Source organism: Zerene cesonia, chromosome 19 (assembly GCF_012273895.1).
Source record: "Zerene cesonia ecotype Mississippi chromosome 19, Zerene_cesonia_1.1, whole genome shotgun sequence".
NCBI classification, from domain to species: Eukaryota; Metazoa; Arthropoda; class Insecta; order Lepidoptera; family Pieridae; genus Zerene; species Zerene cesonia.
In genome coordinates, this window is record NC_052120.1 from 8,834,145 (window position 1) to 8,851,699 (window position 17,555).

General features: G+C 31.6%; 2 protein-coding genes across 4 annotated transcripts in view; one reads left to right on the forward strand and one right to left on the reverse strand.

The window, feature by feature from the left end:
- Positions 1–9,239, forward strand: part of LOC119834696 — a 31,259-nt gene extending 22,020 nt beyond the window's left edge. For 2 of the 3 annotated variants that reach the window (XM_038359146.1, XM_038359147.1), the window contains 3 exons: positions 4,052–4,204; positions 7,726–7,909; positions 8,286–9,239. In XM_038359146.1, the coding sequence (XP_038215074.1) occupies positions 4,052–4,204; positions 7,726–7,909; positions 8,286–8,554 (606 nt within the window). In that variant the 3' untranslated portion in view covers positions 8,555–9,239. Of the gene's footprint in view, positions 1–756; positions 1,344–4,051; positions 4,205–7,725; positions 7,910–8,285 lie in introns of those variants that run through there. The other variant, XM_038359148.1, reaches the window with a different exon arrangement.
- A 3,360-nt stretch (positions 9,240–12,599) lies between these two features.
- On the reverse strand, positions 12,600–17,225 carry LOC119834505 (acylphosphatase-2). The gene is made up of 3 exons (XM_038358892.1): positions 17,033–17,225; positions 15,734–15,860; positions 12,600–12,742 (listed from the first exon to the last, which is right to left on the reverse strand). The coding sequence occupies exons 1-3, from the start codon at positions 17,091–17,093 to the stop codon at positions 12,628–12,630; spliced, it is 303 nt and encodes a 100-aa protein (XP_038214820.1). The 5' UTR covers positions 17,094–17,225; the 3' UTR covers positions 12,600–12,627.
- Between the last annotated feature and the right edge of the window lie 330 nt (positions 17,226–17,555).

Below are 17,555 nucleotides of genomic sequence, written 5' to 3' on the forward strand. Positions count from 1 at the left end.
GTAATAAATGTTATTTGCAGTTAACAATTTTCTTTTTTCTTTATTACAATATTTATGGCAAGACTAGGTATATCATATATTTAGTGGTTTCCAAAATGCTATATTTGAATTAACGTAAGGGAACATTTATTATATAAAAACAATATAATATAAAATTATTAAACACCTTTTATATTTATGCACTTCTTAATTAATTTAATAAATACGGGATAAAAAGGTTATACGCAATCATTTTACGATTTTATGTCTGATGTTGATGTTAGATGCAAAAAAAACTAAATATTTATATATCCGTTTTAATATAAGTTGTTCTGCAGATACATAACATAATCTTCCTAGAATTAGCTTGTATCTTATGCCGATTTGATTACATTCATATCTCGTAAATCGATTTTATGTCAAAAAATTTAAGCCTCAGGGGATTCCCTTCAAAATTGAAACCGTATAAATACCTTGCAATATTTACATGTGCATTAATTTTGCGGCAATAGAGTGAAAAATAACAATACGTTTACGTTGGTGACTTTCCTTGTTCGTAGGTACTGTGACGTAAATAGCGCTTAATCCCTGGGGTTAGTAAGGCTTTCTTTGCAAATAACATTTTTATGGCGCATTCGTATAAGTATCAGCGATCGCGGCCACAGCGAAAATTTACTGGAAACGCTACGGAATGTGCAGACGACCCTCCCACCGTACGGTACACGCCCTGACGCAATACACACACTCGATGCATCGATTATCTGAAGATATTATCGTCAAATAATTTTAGATGAAGAGATAAAGGTATAAACCTTCCAAAGAACCAGTTGACTGTAAGCGATATGCGCGAGAGCATTTTCTTGAACGCGGCGCTCTTTAACGAGCACATTTCCTCCGTTCTCGGGTGTGTCGACGTTGTTTTCACAACTCTAATAGCCGGTCCCTTAGTCATAGTTTACTGGCAAGTGACATGGCATTTAATGGATATCTACATATGCCCATGGAACCCGATGTTGGATGCAGTTGTAACCACCGCGATTGGACTCATATTGGGATTAATTCTGTGCATATTTCAACACGTCATCTGTCAAAGGGTGACACCTGAGATGGGACGGGTGAAATATTTCGTGATTACGAGACTGTACACATACATAGCTGGTCTCTTCAACATCGCTGCGTTCCGAGGTGTATGGAATATTCTGGATTTAACCGAAGAAGATGCGCTGACCACGGTATTCACGACTGTATCTTCGATAATAGCGCTCGTGTCTTTGAAGGGATTGCGCAACTTAGAGGCGGCTCCATTTAGTATAGCAATAGACGAAGATGAAGGATATTTCGATGCTCCGACGTATTATAGAACGGTATGTTTGTTTAATTTACCATAATATTGGTTAACATTAACAGTATACCTTCTCTAGTGAAGTGTTACATGAATAGGATTATATCTTGCAATTAAAGATTCTCGAAAATTTAAAAGTAAATTTATTCTATTCTAAACATAATTACGTAACTATATTTGCATAAGATTTCTACAAATAAAGGCGTGGAGTGGCTTCGCATCACGTTCGTAGAAGTCGTGTGTAGCGCTCCGTAGCTCAGGCTTGTCACGAGGCTGCTACGCATATATGAATTATTTTTATTCTAAATAGAATCCGCGGCGTCAATCGGATGGTGCACGGGTAAAATTCAGCGTATGGGCTAATCCAGACTATAATGGCCTCTATATTATATTTCACACAGCTTCGATTTGTTGTTTTTGCATGGAGAAGTAAAACTACCCATACATACTTTCGTGTATATATAGGATAGGATAGAACATAGGATATGGTAGATATTAGTAGAGGATAAATGTTAGGAATATGCATCTGAATAGACAAAATCTGACCCAAAGTATTTCCTCTTCTGAAATATTTGTAGGTAATTTTAAAAATCATTTTTATAAGTCAATACATGAAACAATAATATTCAGAGAGTCATGTAAGCCTACGATAATAATCTATAGCCTAGTATTTTATACATTTATGATAAATTTATTGCATTGTAACTATCTATATTTTTTGTTTCATATTTCAAGACAGGATTCAAACTTTAACTTTTATATTTTCAAATAATTTGTATGACGGGCAATATAATAAATAATGAAGGAAGTAGTTTGTATGAGTCATTGTTACAACGGCTGATAAGATGACAAAATATTGACTCGAGTGATTGATAAATCATATAAGACTTATTAACGAAATATCACGTTATTTATAAACACAGTTCACCTCTGACCGAAAAGCAATAAAACATATTTATTATCCATGCGTGAAATTATAAATAATTAATTAATATGAGTTATTACATAATACATTAAAACTCAATTACTAGTTGCAAAATAAATAGTCGTTTATTTATTTACTTATATAAATACATACAATTAAATTAAAAATAGCAAATATTACATTATTTACTATAATAAGATGTTTAAATCAGGAAGAAGAGAAGGAAAAAAGAAATATATTCGAGATATAAAAACATTGAAAAAAAAAGAAGTTGTTTAGCACACCATAGTATAAAGTTCTTACATTATATTTTTACTTTGACGTACGCATATTAATTATAATCCGATAAATTTCTTGTCAAGGCAATACGGCAATATTTGTTATCAGTCAATCGATAATTTTCAAATCACAATCTATAGATTATCGTTATTAATCAAGAAATCTTGTCCATTTTGTCTTTTAATCCACATATCTGCATAAATATTTACGAGAAAAGTATGACAGCAAATGCAAGTAAAACTTTCAAAATAAACGTAAAGATTTAATATCGATTTATTATCATTTATAACGTTTCATTGTACCCAAATATATGTGTCATTACATAAAAAAAGAAATTAAATGGAAACTTTTAGTCAAAATTTTACAATCCAAACCATACATTAAAATGTTTTGACAATAATTATTTCACACAAAAAAGGTTACACCCATCCCTGAGGGCGGGAGGACTACTCTAAATTGTAAAATGGGACCAATTTCTTATTAAACACAAAAAGAATCACGACAATAGATTGAAAACCCAATGAGGAATTGAGTAATAATATTTAAAAAAAAGTTCAATCTAATTAAGAACCTCCTTTGTTTGTGGTACGTCGGTTGAAAATGTTTCAAAACTGCGTATTTATATCTGAAATACTGATATAATTAGTATCTATTGCTCTGCTTCTTTTAACACAAAAATAACTTTTAACCCCTATGTACACATCATAAACATATTTACCAACCATTTCAGTTAAACCCGTGATTAATTATTTACGGATCTCTTAGTAACATCACATCAACCGAAAGACGTTATCACAAAGCAGTTGTAATTCATCTTTATTGTTTTTAGTTTCACTGTGTTTGCTTTAAGGAATTATTTTATGCGTTACATAAACTTATTTGCATGTGCCTTCATACTAATAAATCATTTATTGCATATGAATTCAACTTCATAAGAGCATCTGAATGTCCTTGTAATATATTTCTTTTTTTCTTTCAAATTCAAATTTATTATACTTTTCTTACTGCGTCTTTGTTCAGTTGCTATCGTTTTTCCATAATTCATAATATGAACTATTTTGATTTTAATGAATACTTAAGTCTTATTTTGGATATATGTTGAATTATTACTCATTTGCTTAACGTTGTTCTGTTAATATCATTGTATAGAGCATTTTCAGAATAATTAAGTTAAAATATAACTAATTCATAATCGTATAATGAAAATATAATGAAATGCGTAATACAAATTTATTTATTTCTCGTTTATGTTTTTATCAAATGTGTTATTAATATGAATAAAATATAAAATACTGTCAACACTTACTCGAAAGTTAATTACAAAAATTCGATCCACAAAATAATTACAAATAAGATTATGAATTTTGCGGTATTCACATTAACAACCCCCAAAAAGAAATACAATAGCAAATCGGCTTAAATCCTACTAATATTATAAATGCAAAAGTTTGTAAGAATGTGTGTGTGTTTGTTGCTCTTTCACGCTTGTACACTTAAAGTAATAAAATTTACTCTCGTTGTTACAGAGTAGTAGAGAAACAGCGCTTTACATATTGGACTGTGTATTCTCCGTCACCGTCGTGGGGTCTCTCGTGGTCTTCGTGTGGAGAGGCTCTTGGGCGCTATTGGACATATTCCTCTTCCCAGATGACCCTAGCAAATCGTGTTGGACATCACTTGTAAGTGTGTAGATTGTATACGTAAAGAATTGATCATTATTCCAGCAAGTACGCATTGAAATATATATTTTTAGATTAATTATAATGGAGCCATTGAATATTACATGGGAAATTAGTTATTAGTAAATATGTATTTCTTCTTTTCATAAATTTGGCATATTGTTTAACCGTGTCGATAATTTACGAATAGAGAAACAAGGGCATTGTTTGATAGTTTTATAGTTGCTTTATAACAGTAATGTGTCGTATGTTTGCCAAGTTTTAGCATAAACGTTATAGTTGCTAGGATAACGCATTTGCTAGAACTTGGCAATTTGTCTTGATGGTAAGATTTAAACATAAATTTCTTGTATTTCTAAGTATAATATAGTGTGATTTTTTTGTATCGCGCACGTTTTTAGGACCGCGCCTTAACATTTAACGAGGAGGTAAAAATGACATATCAATTCTTGTTTACTAAGTTGTTTCTTAGATTATGCATTAGTTTTAAATAAGTCATTTCATAGAAATGATTGCGTCAGAATTGATGATTATTATCTTACAATATCTTCTTGAAATTGTGGTTGGAAATCTCTATCTCTATGTTAGAAATACAAACTTTAGAAATGAAATCTTCCGAGAATAATATCTTCGATCTACGGCACATGTCACGTAATGTATAAGAAATTTCAATATAATACAGAGTGATTTTTCAAGCGTCACACTTTCTTTAGCGTTACGTAATACGAGAAATTTTAGTTCAGAGTTATTTTTCCGCATATGGGTCATATGTTCGCCATTGAGTCAGTGACCACTTAGATGGCAATTGGCGTATCCTCTCCCGCGGCCCTCGTTCTATTACGGCTTTAACCAACTTCGGATTTATAAGGTCGATTGTGTTTATAATGTACTTAATTAGTTTGATTGAGATTTAGTTTATCTATTCAACAAATATATTAGATTTTTTTTACATTTTGCATGTTGTGTTGTTTTTACAAAAACAATGAAGCACAGAGAACAAATCCTCATTTCTCCGAAGGGGAAGTTTTTTAGCGATATCATTATATATTTTACCTTATCCTGAACATCCTGTAAAGGTTGTCTGGCATAGATTGCTGTAGGCGATAAATCCGCCTTTAGTACCATTTTGGTACAAAGAAGTATTGAAATATAATAAATTTAGTAGCGTCAATCTAATGATACATATATTTTTACCACATGTCTTGCATATGAGGCCAATATTTGGGTCATATTTATTTCTATTTAAATAATTAATTGGTCTAGTCGTAAAGTACAATATTATATGAGGAATAATGACACAGCGAATACAAGTTTTGTCTCTATTAAAAATTTCCATTTGTTGATTATATTATCTATCAATACATAACAAATGTAGGTCAGTGTGCTGTTTGCGGGAATATTTTGTTAATTACAACATTTTGAAACAAAACAACAGTATTGTTACTGTTTTATGTCAATGAATGATAAAAAAAATCGTATAAAAAATGTAATTTATACACTTAAAATACAGAATATCGTTCATTTGATGCCTATTTATTTTACACATTAAAGTTGTTATGAATGTTGAAATTATAACGCTTCATTTGTGATTTAGATCAATTTAAGAAAGACCATAATCAAAAGAATTTCAAGATATACTGAAACTATAAATTCTTCTATATTTACTAGCTAAGAATTCATGTAATGGCACCCCGAATATCAGCATAATAATACCTGTAAGTATAATATAAATCTATCGTAAATTACAGTATATAAAGTCCTCAGCAATGACATTGAGGGTCCACGTGGGCAGAAATAGTCGCAGAACCGCACGTAACCGCTCAGTTTACCTTATTTACTCATTTCCGCGAACACAATTGAATAATTCCCTTATTTTTAGCCAAAGCAGCTTAATAAAGAACGCTTCAACGGTGCTTACTCGCGATTTTTGAATAGGCCAAATTTGTTAGATGATATACTTGGTAGTTAAATTACTCGCAAGTGTTTTTCAAATGCTTTCAATTGTAAATGCAATGAACTTGTGATTTTTGCTGAAGCATTTTGAAATCGTAATGGAGTACTATGTTTCATTCGGTGAGCGATATATAAGTCTGTATCCTTTTTCTAACTAATTCATTCCTTTATTTCTATCGTAATTTATTTCTGATGCACATGTTAGTGGGCGGTGATGGTCGCTTATTGTCTGACGACCCGCCAGTTCGGGTGTCCGCACTGATATAAAAAATAATTAAAAATACCTGTTTTTATATATATGCTACAGGATCAATTTGTATATGTTTATTACGAACTTTACATTTCAAACTCCTTATTATTTATTTAAAATCTAATAAATATGTTACTATACTTCAAGCGACAAGTCGTTTTCAAGTTTATGCACATAATTATAGGTTTTTTTAAATAAATTAATATTTTATTTTAATTAATAGGATGAGTTATGAAATATGAATAGAAATTTTTGATAATAAACCTTATTCGCAGTAAGTAAGCGCATATTGGTCTTATAATTCATATTATAAATTAGAATAAACGAAAAACCTCTGAGAAAATGACTCACGAACCGCCCCAAAAATAACAGTAAATTACGCATTAATTTATAAATACACATATCATCCGGCTGTTTCCACCGTCAAACAAACGTTTACAAATAATCATAATAATTAAAGTTTTAAGTTAATTGCATGGCTTATCCGTCTGTGTGTAGTCAAATATAGATAAAGATGTTTGAGCAGGAATTATATACGGCGCCGTTATAATGTACGTATGTTCATAAATGGTTGAACTTGTTTTCGTGTCGGATTATTTGTTTATTACATACGTACTATCATTTTAATATAACTGATCATCACGTACCGTTGTACGCGGTTATAAACAAACAATTCGCTTTTCCCGCCTCCGCCTAGAATAAGAAAGAAATTAAATATAGCCTATGATACGCTATCATAAAGTAGATGTCTATGGGTAAAAGAATTTTCTAAATCGGTTTAGTAGATCCAGAGGCCGCCTACATCGTCACAAACTATCACTATAATATGTACTCATATATCGATAAAACTTTACAATATCTCATGTGTCCCCCTATGTTTTGGGATCATCACGCTTTCGTTGACTTCACAAATCGAAATTCAAAAATTCGACATACCTACAAAATTTCTCAAATATCTGTCGATCATAATTCCGCTTAAAACAAAATACTACTGTATCACAAGACTAATCAAGCATAAATAAGATAGTATTAATGAAAACTTTAATTTCCTAAAACACATTGCTATGATTGATTTTACGTGAATATTATGCATGTAGGAATTAAACGCAGTTTATTCCTTTATTTATCGAAACGTCCGTATAAATAATATAATAGACAAATTGCATTTGAAATTGTTAAGAAGTCTTTAATTCCAAAACACTATAAGTATATTTAATATTTAAATAACCTAATCGTTACCTACCCTCCTAGCAATCTTAATAATCTTTAAGTTTTTTATTAACTAGTCACCGGCTAAATCAATTTCCATTGTTCACAGATAATGGGCTATTCGCTGGTAGTTGTAACTTTTTCCCTGCAAGTGCCGATGCGCTGGGCGGCTGCGAAGCTCCAGGGGGCGGGGAGGCTGCTCCTGGTTGACTTCTACCACCTGGTCTCCTTCTTGGCTACTGTCAATGTGTGGCGGGGGGTGTGGGGATTGCTGGATATATACTTCTATCCTGGTAAGTTGTTAAGTAAACTAATGGAAAAGGTAATAATGATCCGTACTACTAACTACTAACTCTGTCTATGTTCTGTCTGTCTGTCTGTCGCTGTTCACGCTTAAAGAGCTGAACGGATTTGGATAAAATCTAGTACCAAGATAGCATGAGAATTGAGATAGGGCGTAGGTTAGGATTATCTCAGAATTACTGCGGGAACAATGTTAGGATTCTTTTAATTTCGCATGCGGAAAGATAACACAAATGGTATTATAATAACAATAATATGCATATAATCTTAATATATACTCTAGTCTCAAATAATCGACAACATAAATAAATGCAGTCCTAATCACAGGGATTTAAATACGAAACAATAATTAATATTTCCTCTCAGAATCACCGAAGCTCAGCAACTGGTCATCGCACATCGTCAGTCTGGCGCTGCTGATCCTCCTGAACTGCTCCAACTCGATCCTCGTCCGCGGAGTGTACATCGACGCGGAGGAGCCAGCGGGAGATTGCGTCATCTTCCCCTGCCATTACCTCCGACTCTTCTTCCACAAAGAGAGAAGCAAAAAGAGACACAAGCTCGCCCTCGCAGCCGCTGATAGGAAAATGGAAGAAGCAAACGTGCCTTTACAGACGCCCGAAGAGAAAGTCTAATCTATTATGTGAGTGATTTGATAAGGGCTTGATGGCTACCGGATTAGATAGTGATTGAATTAATACTTGGCATATTTTTATATTGACTGAATATACTTCTTACATTCGGTTGTGAGCGATGCCTTAATGAAGTAGGTACATCTAGTTGTCAAGTATTTTGTATTTTAGGTCTAATAGTTTTCACAAGTGAAATACTCGTATTTAACTATGTTACTAGGTCCAAATGCTGTTATGACAAGACCTTTTGTATTTACTACTAGATGACCCGGCAAACGCTGTTCTGCCTGACTCTTATCATTTAGGGGTATAAAAAAGAACTGGCCGATTCTCAGACATATCCGCTAAGCACATAAAATTGGGTGAGAATCGTTCCAGTCCTTTTGGAGGAGTATGGTAATTAACATTGTAACACGAGAATTTTATATATATAGTGATGATAGTGAAGCGCGAGGTAAATGGATTAATGCCTTATTATAATAGCATTTGAACCGGATAATACTCGATCGATTCTTTTTCAAGAACGATTAAATAAAATAATTAAGCTATTGAGACGATAAATCGTGAGATTATATTTATTTTCATGAAATTTATAAGAGGCCTTATTACAGTTGTAAAAAAAAAAATACGATTATAAAATTATAAAATTTTTGTATATAGCTTCAATAGAGGTACAATATTATATTCAGAACACACTGTTTGTTAATTACTTAAAATATGTACGTATATAATTAAAATTCAATTGTAATTTTATGATGCATTTAATGTTTATTTTTAAAATAAGCACAACATATAAAAAGAAGTTTTACTTTATGATTAATTATGAATAATAAAGTGGACCAAAGATATCCAATTTTTTTGTATACATATCAATATAATATACGTGCTTTTCGCAAGCTTTTCCATCGAGTGGTAGAAGTTTCCTCATTATTTTACCCAATTACGTCAGAAAGGGGTAATGTTTTTACACGTGTTAAGTTTGAAGAGGTAATGAAATCTAAGTCAAACTTCGAGATCATTCCATCTGTAATATATACGATAGAGTTAAGTGTATGTAAATAAGATTGTTTTTAAGATGAATGCAATAAAATCGTTTCATATTCTTACCATTTATTTTATTTTTCGTTTTGTTCTCACCAAATATAATATTTAAAAACGAGTATCCAAGTCCCGAGTTGACCAGTGTGATAAAATATTAACAGTAACAAATACAGTTTAAAAACTCAATAACACGCTATGAACAAAATTGTCTCATCTCCTCTTACACAGAGTATACGTAAGATCCTTAATTAATAACGTTTCAAAGTTTGTACTAAATCTTTCTCCTTTTAAATGGAATATCGGTTACATACAAACAGACATGTGAAGCCAATAAAAGCGTGTTAAGAATAATGTTTTTAGTACGTAAAAGACTCAAAAATATAAGTACATTTGTCTTAATTTTAGTGTAATGTCATAGAAATATGAAGAATATATATGATTCTTAGAATTGGTATATACAATCAATTATTTTTTCCTGTGTGGACGTATTGACTGAATGGAGCGTTGATTGTATAGAAAAATAACCTATAGTATTATGTTATCTGTGCTACTGAAATCGAATTACAAATAGAAGGTATGAGATGCAACCGTTTGGTAGTAATAGTAAACCGTAAGGGAGCCTACTAAGAGGACAAAAAGCGCCACCGCCCATGAACAATATGAGAGGCGTAAGGTCGAGTTCGAGTTTCTTCCCTCACAATCTTGTATACAATCTTATACTTGGGCAGTTGCTACTCACAAAAAATAGTTTGTCTGTTGTTGATGGATGTTTTGAATAATTCAAACTCCAATTCATTTGTCTTATTTGTGGTGTTTTTCTCTGCGTTTTATATTGAAATAAACGTCTTTACTATTAATAAGTAAAGACGTAAGACGTAATATGTTACCTTTATGCGAACGAAAAATACCTAATCATCATTATTTTTACCACTACTGGGATCTCTAGTACAAAAAAGACATCAATCATTTCTCGTTTAAAGTTTATTAGATTAACTAGATAATGATTTATCAGGTGTTAATTAAAACCCAGCTATAAATTAACCTTTGTTTTTAGTTATTATCTCGACTAATTGTGATTAAATACTTAAAACAATTAAAAGCACCTAAAAAGGGGAATTACTTGGTCGATATTTTGATCGTTTCGCCTCAAATCTATAAGATAAGATTTTTTTATTCAATATAATAGATGACGAGTCAGAAATAGTGATGAATTTCAATAATTAATAAAAGAGAAGGGAAGATCTCCTTCCTCATAAGGGGTCTATCATTCCAAACTAAATATTTATGCCATTTTTGCCAATCAATAGGTATGTCGCTCATTTTTCAATCATCAATTTATTTTTATGTGCATTTTCTATCAACTTAAGTATAATTTTATACACTTTAAGGATACAAAGTGAGCATTGTTTCGTGAGAAAGTGCAATAGAGTTAGATAACTTTTTTAACATACATAGTAGAAGTGTGATCTATTCTGGTTGAATTATATAGTCAGACCATCTTATCATAAAAAGCCTTAAATAGAATGGAAGAATATCGAGTTCTTTGGCCTTAAAATGCAGTTTATTCGGTCTATGAAAATTGCACCTAAATGCTTCCATGTTAGAGTTTACATTGCAATTAACACTGTAGCTGTATAATTCCCTCCATTCAGTCTGGATTCTTATCAATGAGTTATTCCTTTGTCACGTGCTTGGGCATAAAATGATCAACTCGAGTTTGGTACTATGGTTGTTAGTCATAATACGAGTAGATCATAATTGTGTACAGTTTATCGACCCGGTTTCTTACATTCGAATGTAGTTTTTTTTTACCTATTTCTCAGAACAATATGAAAACATAATCTATCAATTGAGCAATTTTAGAATTTTAGAACAAGTGAAATTCATATTGATAAAAAAACCTCTATTAAAATTTATAACCTGACATTCGGTCTTCCTTGTAATGTAGGCGTCGTGAGTCGAATACTCTGTTTTCACAATTCTTCTGTAAGGCATTCTACAGTAAGGCGTCGACAATTCTTTTGTATCTACATGACAGTATACAGCAATAATCTTATCTTACTATATATTAAGGGTGCCTGGTAAAGATCACTACTAAGCGATAATGTCCGCCCAATTAACTATACTGTACTTTTTGCAACTATTAGCAATAAGATTCGTTTATGTATAGTTTTAATTACAGAGTTATAAAATAATTTAATATTATCAGCGTCTATGTATAGACATCGACAAGAGTTACGTATAAGAAACGTCAAAATCAACACAAGATATCGCCAAAGAAATTACACAGGCAATTACGGAAGCATGTAATCCCGAGAAATGATAATATCATTAAACAATAACATTATAATTGTAATCGTTTATTATTTGTCTTCTAGGTAACGATAAACGCATAATAAGCTGGTTAGAACCGACTCAAAACGTTTGAAATTATAAATATAGTTAAAAAGACCAAGAAATAAACGAATCAACTAAATTAGTTTGCTCTTATACAGAGAATATTGAAGAGAATTTATTTAAAACTGGCGATCATAATCAATATACGTCAGAATACGATAAACTTATGAAATGATTGTATTGTCACCTATCCTTGTTAAGTGTAGACACATAATTTCAATTACGTAAGTCCGTTTTTAAGTGGTTCAAAGTTTTAAGTAGTCTGTTACTTAAAAATATAGGTGAAGCTAATATAAGCGTGTTAAAATGAGATCCAATTACATAAATACATATCACAACCGTTTCACTGATAGATTTTTTTATATCTTATTCCCTTGGAGACGGAGACTATTTTTTGGTGCATTTTACTGAGTATTGTTCCCTGGAAATCAATTTTCAATAAATATATTAACAAAATATTACTATTTATGAAAAAAACAACCACGAGGCGTAATTCGAACCCGCATCCATTTGCCAATCTTATGATCCCTAATCCCCATTTAGAAAGCGTTTCAATGCTATAAAATTTAAAATTAAATTAAATGCTATACAAATCCAAAAAAACCAAACAAAATATGAACAAATGTTTATTAATAATATCAAAAACGTACACTAAAGTTGTTAAAAGCCAATCGCGCCACATAATCAAAATTTGATAAATCACACCTCTCTATTTTACAATCAGGAGATCCTTTTGTGCTCAGCCAGTCGATCCTGGAACAAGGAAACACAATTTAAATAAGAGCTTAGATCAACATAACATTTCTATACAAGACTATTTCCCCATAATTGCGCTATTTTCGCTTCACTTTTGAAGGGGACCTCAAAGACTACTGAGTAGGTAAATGTAATTTGAATTATTAGACAAATACAGGATTTTAAACTGTTATTAATTGTGATTTTATTCTGCCTTAATAAAAATAAAATTGTCAAGTACGAGTCGGACTCGCGACACAGCCTAAAAATAAGCTAACGAGCAACTGGGAAAATTATTAGACACTAATCTAATTAATGACCGTGCTAACCGTTGCTTTACCTGATTTTTATTATATGTTGTTATAGCGACAACAGAAATTCATCATCTCGAAAAATTTCAGCCGTCTAACTATCAAGGTTCATGAGAGCCTTAGGGACAGGTAGACGAACGGACGGACTGTCGAAGTGTCGACTGTGACGAGTGTCGAAGCCTCAGCAACAGTGTCCCATTTTACCATTTTACACATGAAATTCATTAATGTTATAAGTTAGAACTAACTCTAGCAAGATTCTCAAAAAAATATTATATTTCAACTGACTTCAAAAAAAAGAGCATTTTTTGTGTTAGTCACTTTATAACTAGTAAATATTTAGAAATTAAAAACTTTTCAACGGATTTTAAACGCGATTTATTCATTATATTATTAACCCGACGTTTCGAACACTTTACAGCGAGCGTGGTCACGGGGAGACTAAACGTCGGGTTAATAATATAATGAATAAATCGCGTTTAAAATCCGTTGAAAAGTTTTTAATTTCTAAATGTATAATACTCGCGTGAAACCAAACACAAGAAAAAACTAGTAAATAGTTATAACGGCTGAACGGATTTTCGTGATTCCTTATTTATTTGAAAGCAAAATGGCTGTCATGTGGTCTCATTTAAATTCTTGTTTTGACAATTTGAAGGCAGAGTAGTTTTTGAGAAAAAAAAAATTTTTATTATGACGTTTCCTCTTGTGTCTTCAGTTTTGAAAAATTTTGTTGCGTATATTTATAATGCTTGTTAGCATACTTTAATTCAACAAATATTGCATATAATTTATGTTAATCGTTTATCGTTCTGAGATTACATTGTTTAGCATCATTATTAATTAATTACTGTCTAATAGCTTTACAACAATGGCATTGACGTGGTGACAAGGAACTAATTGGAATACGGAACTGTTTGGCAGATTCCCAGGCGCTATAATTAGTGGGAGTGTTATAGGTTATGTGTAAACAAGGTTAGGTTTTGGGTTGATAAGAGTTAAAGCTCTTGCTTTATTATATTATAGCTATATTTATTTTTGTGCCATAGCAGTAATCAAGAGATATTTATTTATTTATAATTATAATTACAACGGTTTTACACCAAAAACATTAATTATTAACTATCAATTTTTACATTATATTACATCTCATTTCAATTTATAAATAATTTATATGACACAATTATAATTAAATACATTACATAATTACTATATACCCCGCTGGCTGCCATTAATAAACTTTTTCTCATATACAAGTATAATATTTGTTACATATACCGTAGGTAACTCTTTTGTAAAGATGATCAAGAAAGCATGCTAATGGGAAATTTTTTGAAAGAATAGAATAAATTCCGGTCACCTGCGATCCCGGGTGAGGATCACGGGTGGCCTAGAGGCGAGGCGTTGCTACGGTTAGGCAAGAAACGCTGGTTCGAATCCCGCCCCGTGATCGCATTTTTTCTATTTTCTCTGTTCTTTCAAAAAATTTCCCATTTATAAAAGCAATTCAATGCTATAAAACTAAAAATGAAAGCATGCTTATATTTCCACTTATAAAAAATCATAGTCGTGTGTTCTATAGTTCTGGAAGGATAGTCTCTACAAGTGTATGTTATTTATGGCCAGTTTAACAACTTCTGGATATGTCTTTAGTTATATCTGATAGTTAAAATAATAGATCATGTACAAAATTATATATTAAAAAGTGATAAATAGACAAATATATCGTTTCTGGGATTTTCTCTGGGAGAGATCGCTTCTAGCGATAAGCGCTTCTAGCTCTGTGCATTTTATGTTACCTTCTGTCTCTTGAAATTGTATAATTTATGGTGTACAATAATGCATATTTCAACCATTCATTCATTACATTCATTCATTATCAGCAAGTGATGAAATCGGCCCTTAATCTCGCAAAAACAAACTACATATTACATACCTATCTATTCCCAAAATTGTTATTAAATTTTACACATTCTGACGATTCAATATACTGTAACAGATTAAATTGTTATCATCGGATCAATACATATTCTATTGCGGATAAAGTCACGGGCAAATTGCCCGCTCTTATTTTATTTCTAGTACTAACGACCCTCGTCAGCTTCGGGCGGAACTTTCAAAACATTTAACAGCGCAACAGAGGAAACGATCAGCTGAATGTACGGTTTATAGCAATGATCTTTCGATCATTAAAAGCAACTAGATAGTCATAACATTAAATCCTATAGAAATCGTGCTTAAAACTGTGTAAATTCTTTCGACAGTATGTACATCCATTTTTAGCACGATGTCCACCGATTTTACCCTAGCAATATGAATATAAAAGGAAAGATCGTAAAAATAACCTTACAATAAATCAAAGACGTTGGCAGATTTTTTCTTTTCATAATAAAAATACCTTTATTATATGAAATTCAACATAGCTAAACTAATTTTAACGGAACGGTTATAGTATACTAGCCGCACCCTGCGGTTTATCCTGCGTAAGTCTGTATCCTGTAGGAATATCGAGATAAAATGTTGCCTATGTGTTATTCCAAATGTCCAGCTATCTACTTACCAAATTTCATTGCAATCGTTTCAATAGTTTTTGCGTGAAAGAGTATCAAATATACACATACACATACATATATCCCCACAAACTTTCGCATTTATAATATTAGTAGGTTAGGATAGGATTAGCAATCTAACTACTTACATTTTATCTAAGCTCTCTTTAGTGCCCTGTATCCTTCCAACAATGGTTCCCTTTTTTGTGTTCTTTACCCAACCGCCAATGCCCAGTTCTTCTGCCATTTCCTTGCAATATTTGGTGAAATAACATCCTGGAAAATGGTGGAATTTATTGATAACGATTATAAGTTCAACCTTCTTCTTTTTGGTCTATGGTTAGAACGATACCTAAATCTATGTTCCATTTTCGCGCCAGTACTGACATTATAGATGAATTTAATTCAATTGTTGTGGAATTGTATTAAATAATGTTTGGAAACCAACACCACATTGTGTGCTCTTAGTAGATTTATTTTTGCCGTTTTTTCAACATTTTTCATCGGGATCCTTTTCCTATAGGCGGTAACGTTATATAGGCTTAGTAGGTAAATTAACTATCCATAAACTCTCCAATTTAAAAATAAATGAATGAAAAAGAAAGAAAACTGGTAGTTATAGTAATAGTATAGATAATAGTTAAAACTTCTTCTACCTAATTTTTTTTTAAATAAGATCTCTGAGACCTGTATTACGCCATTTCCGAAATCATCAGAAAATCTTACTTCTTTAATTTTCTACTGATGATAATAATATATAAAAATATGCTTTAGTATATATTTTAGACACGTCTTTTCTATTGAAATTGATTTCAATTGCGATATGATTTGTCTAAACCAGTTGAAACCTCTATATCTCTCTTTGACCTACTATCGACCTATTTCAATGGTGCTGTCAAAATATCTTTACACATGAATACATTTTAATTGTTTTCTTCACCGTTACAAAAACAATAGAAGTTATATCATCTTTATTAAAAAATGATATTAATCAAAATGTGCGGTACACATATATTATACAGGAATTTCGAAAAACCGTATAGTTCCCGTTCCCATGGGATATCCCACATAAAACCTATACTATGTCCTTTCACGTCTTAAGCCATCTTTATAATAAATTTCAGCGAAAACGGTTTTGTGGTTTAAGGCATAAAGAAGGGACAGACAGACTTACTTTTGCATCTTTAACATTACTAGGGATTATTAGTAATGCTTATTTTGATAATAAACAACATTAAAAGTTAAATAAGAGACATTAACATAAATCAAATTAACATCAACACAAGCCAAATTTTTGTGCTAGTTTTAAGGTATCCTATGATCACAAACGCTGGTATGTTCAATGCAAGTGTAGATTTCATACGTAATGAAAAAAATTGATATTTTCATTGACTATTTAATCTTTAAAAAATTGCCGCCAAAACAGACTTTCATTTTTAATGACCCACCTTGAACCTGTCCGTGTACTTCAAATTCCACAGACGCCAACACGTTTGTTTCTGCTCCCATGCTCACAAAACCACAAATAATAATGGTACAAAAAAGTTTATTAACAAAAAAAAATATTTTTCACAGCGCCTAGAATATATGTATTGCCTTCAATCGATGTAACTGACCACTGTAACGCCGGTAATAGTCCGCTGCCAGATTCACTTTTATTTATATAGTTAATATATTGCTTCAAGTATCGCTATGATAGATTCGAGCTCAATGTTATTGGCAATAAATACGAAACAGTTTCAGCTTCAGAATATGATAAGATCTATCTAAATTTTACATTTCCATTACCGTAAACCTCATTTCACAAATAGACTTTCTACTCTTATGAAATATTGATGATTGGAGAATATTTTATTTACGTTTTTCAGGTGAATAACGTGTAGGTAAGTACTTATTACGTATCTATAAAAACCAAAAACATATATACTGTAAAAAACCAAAACTGTAATAAGTTCACAGTGTAAATCCACA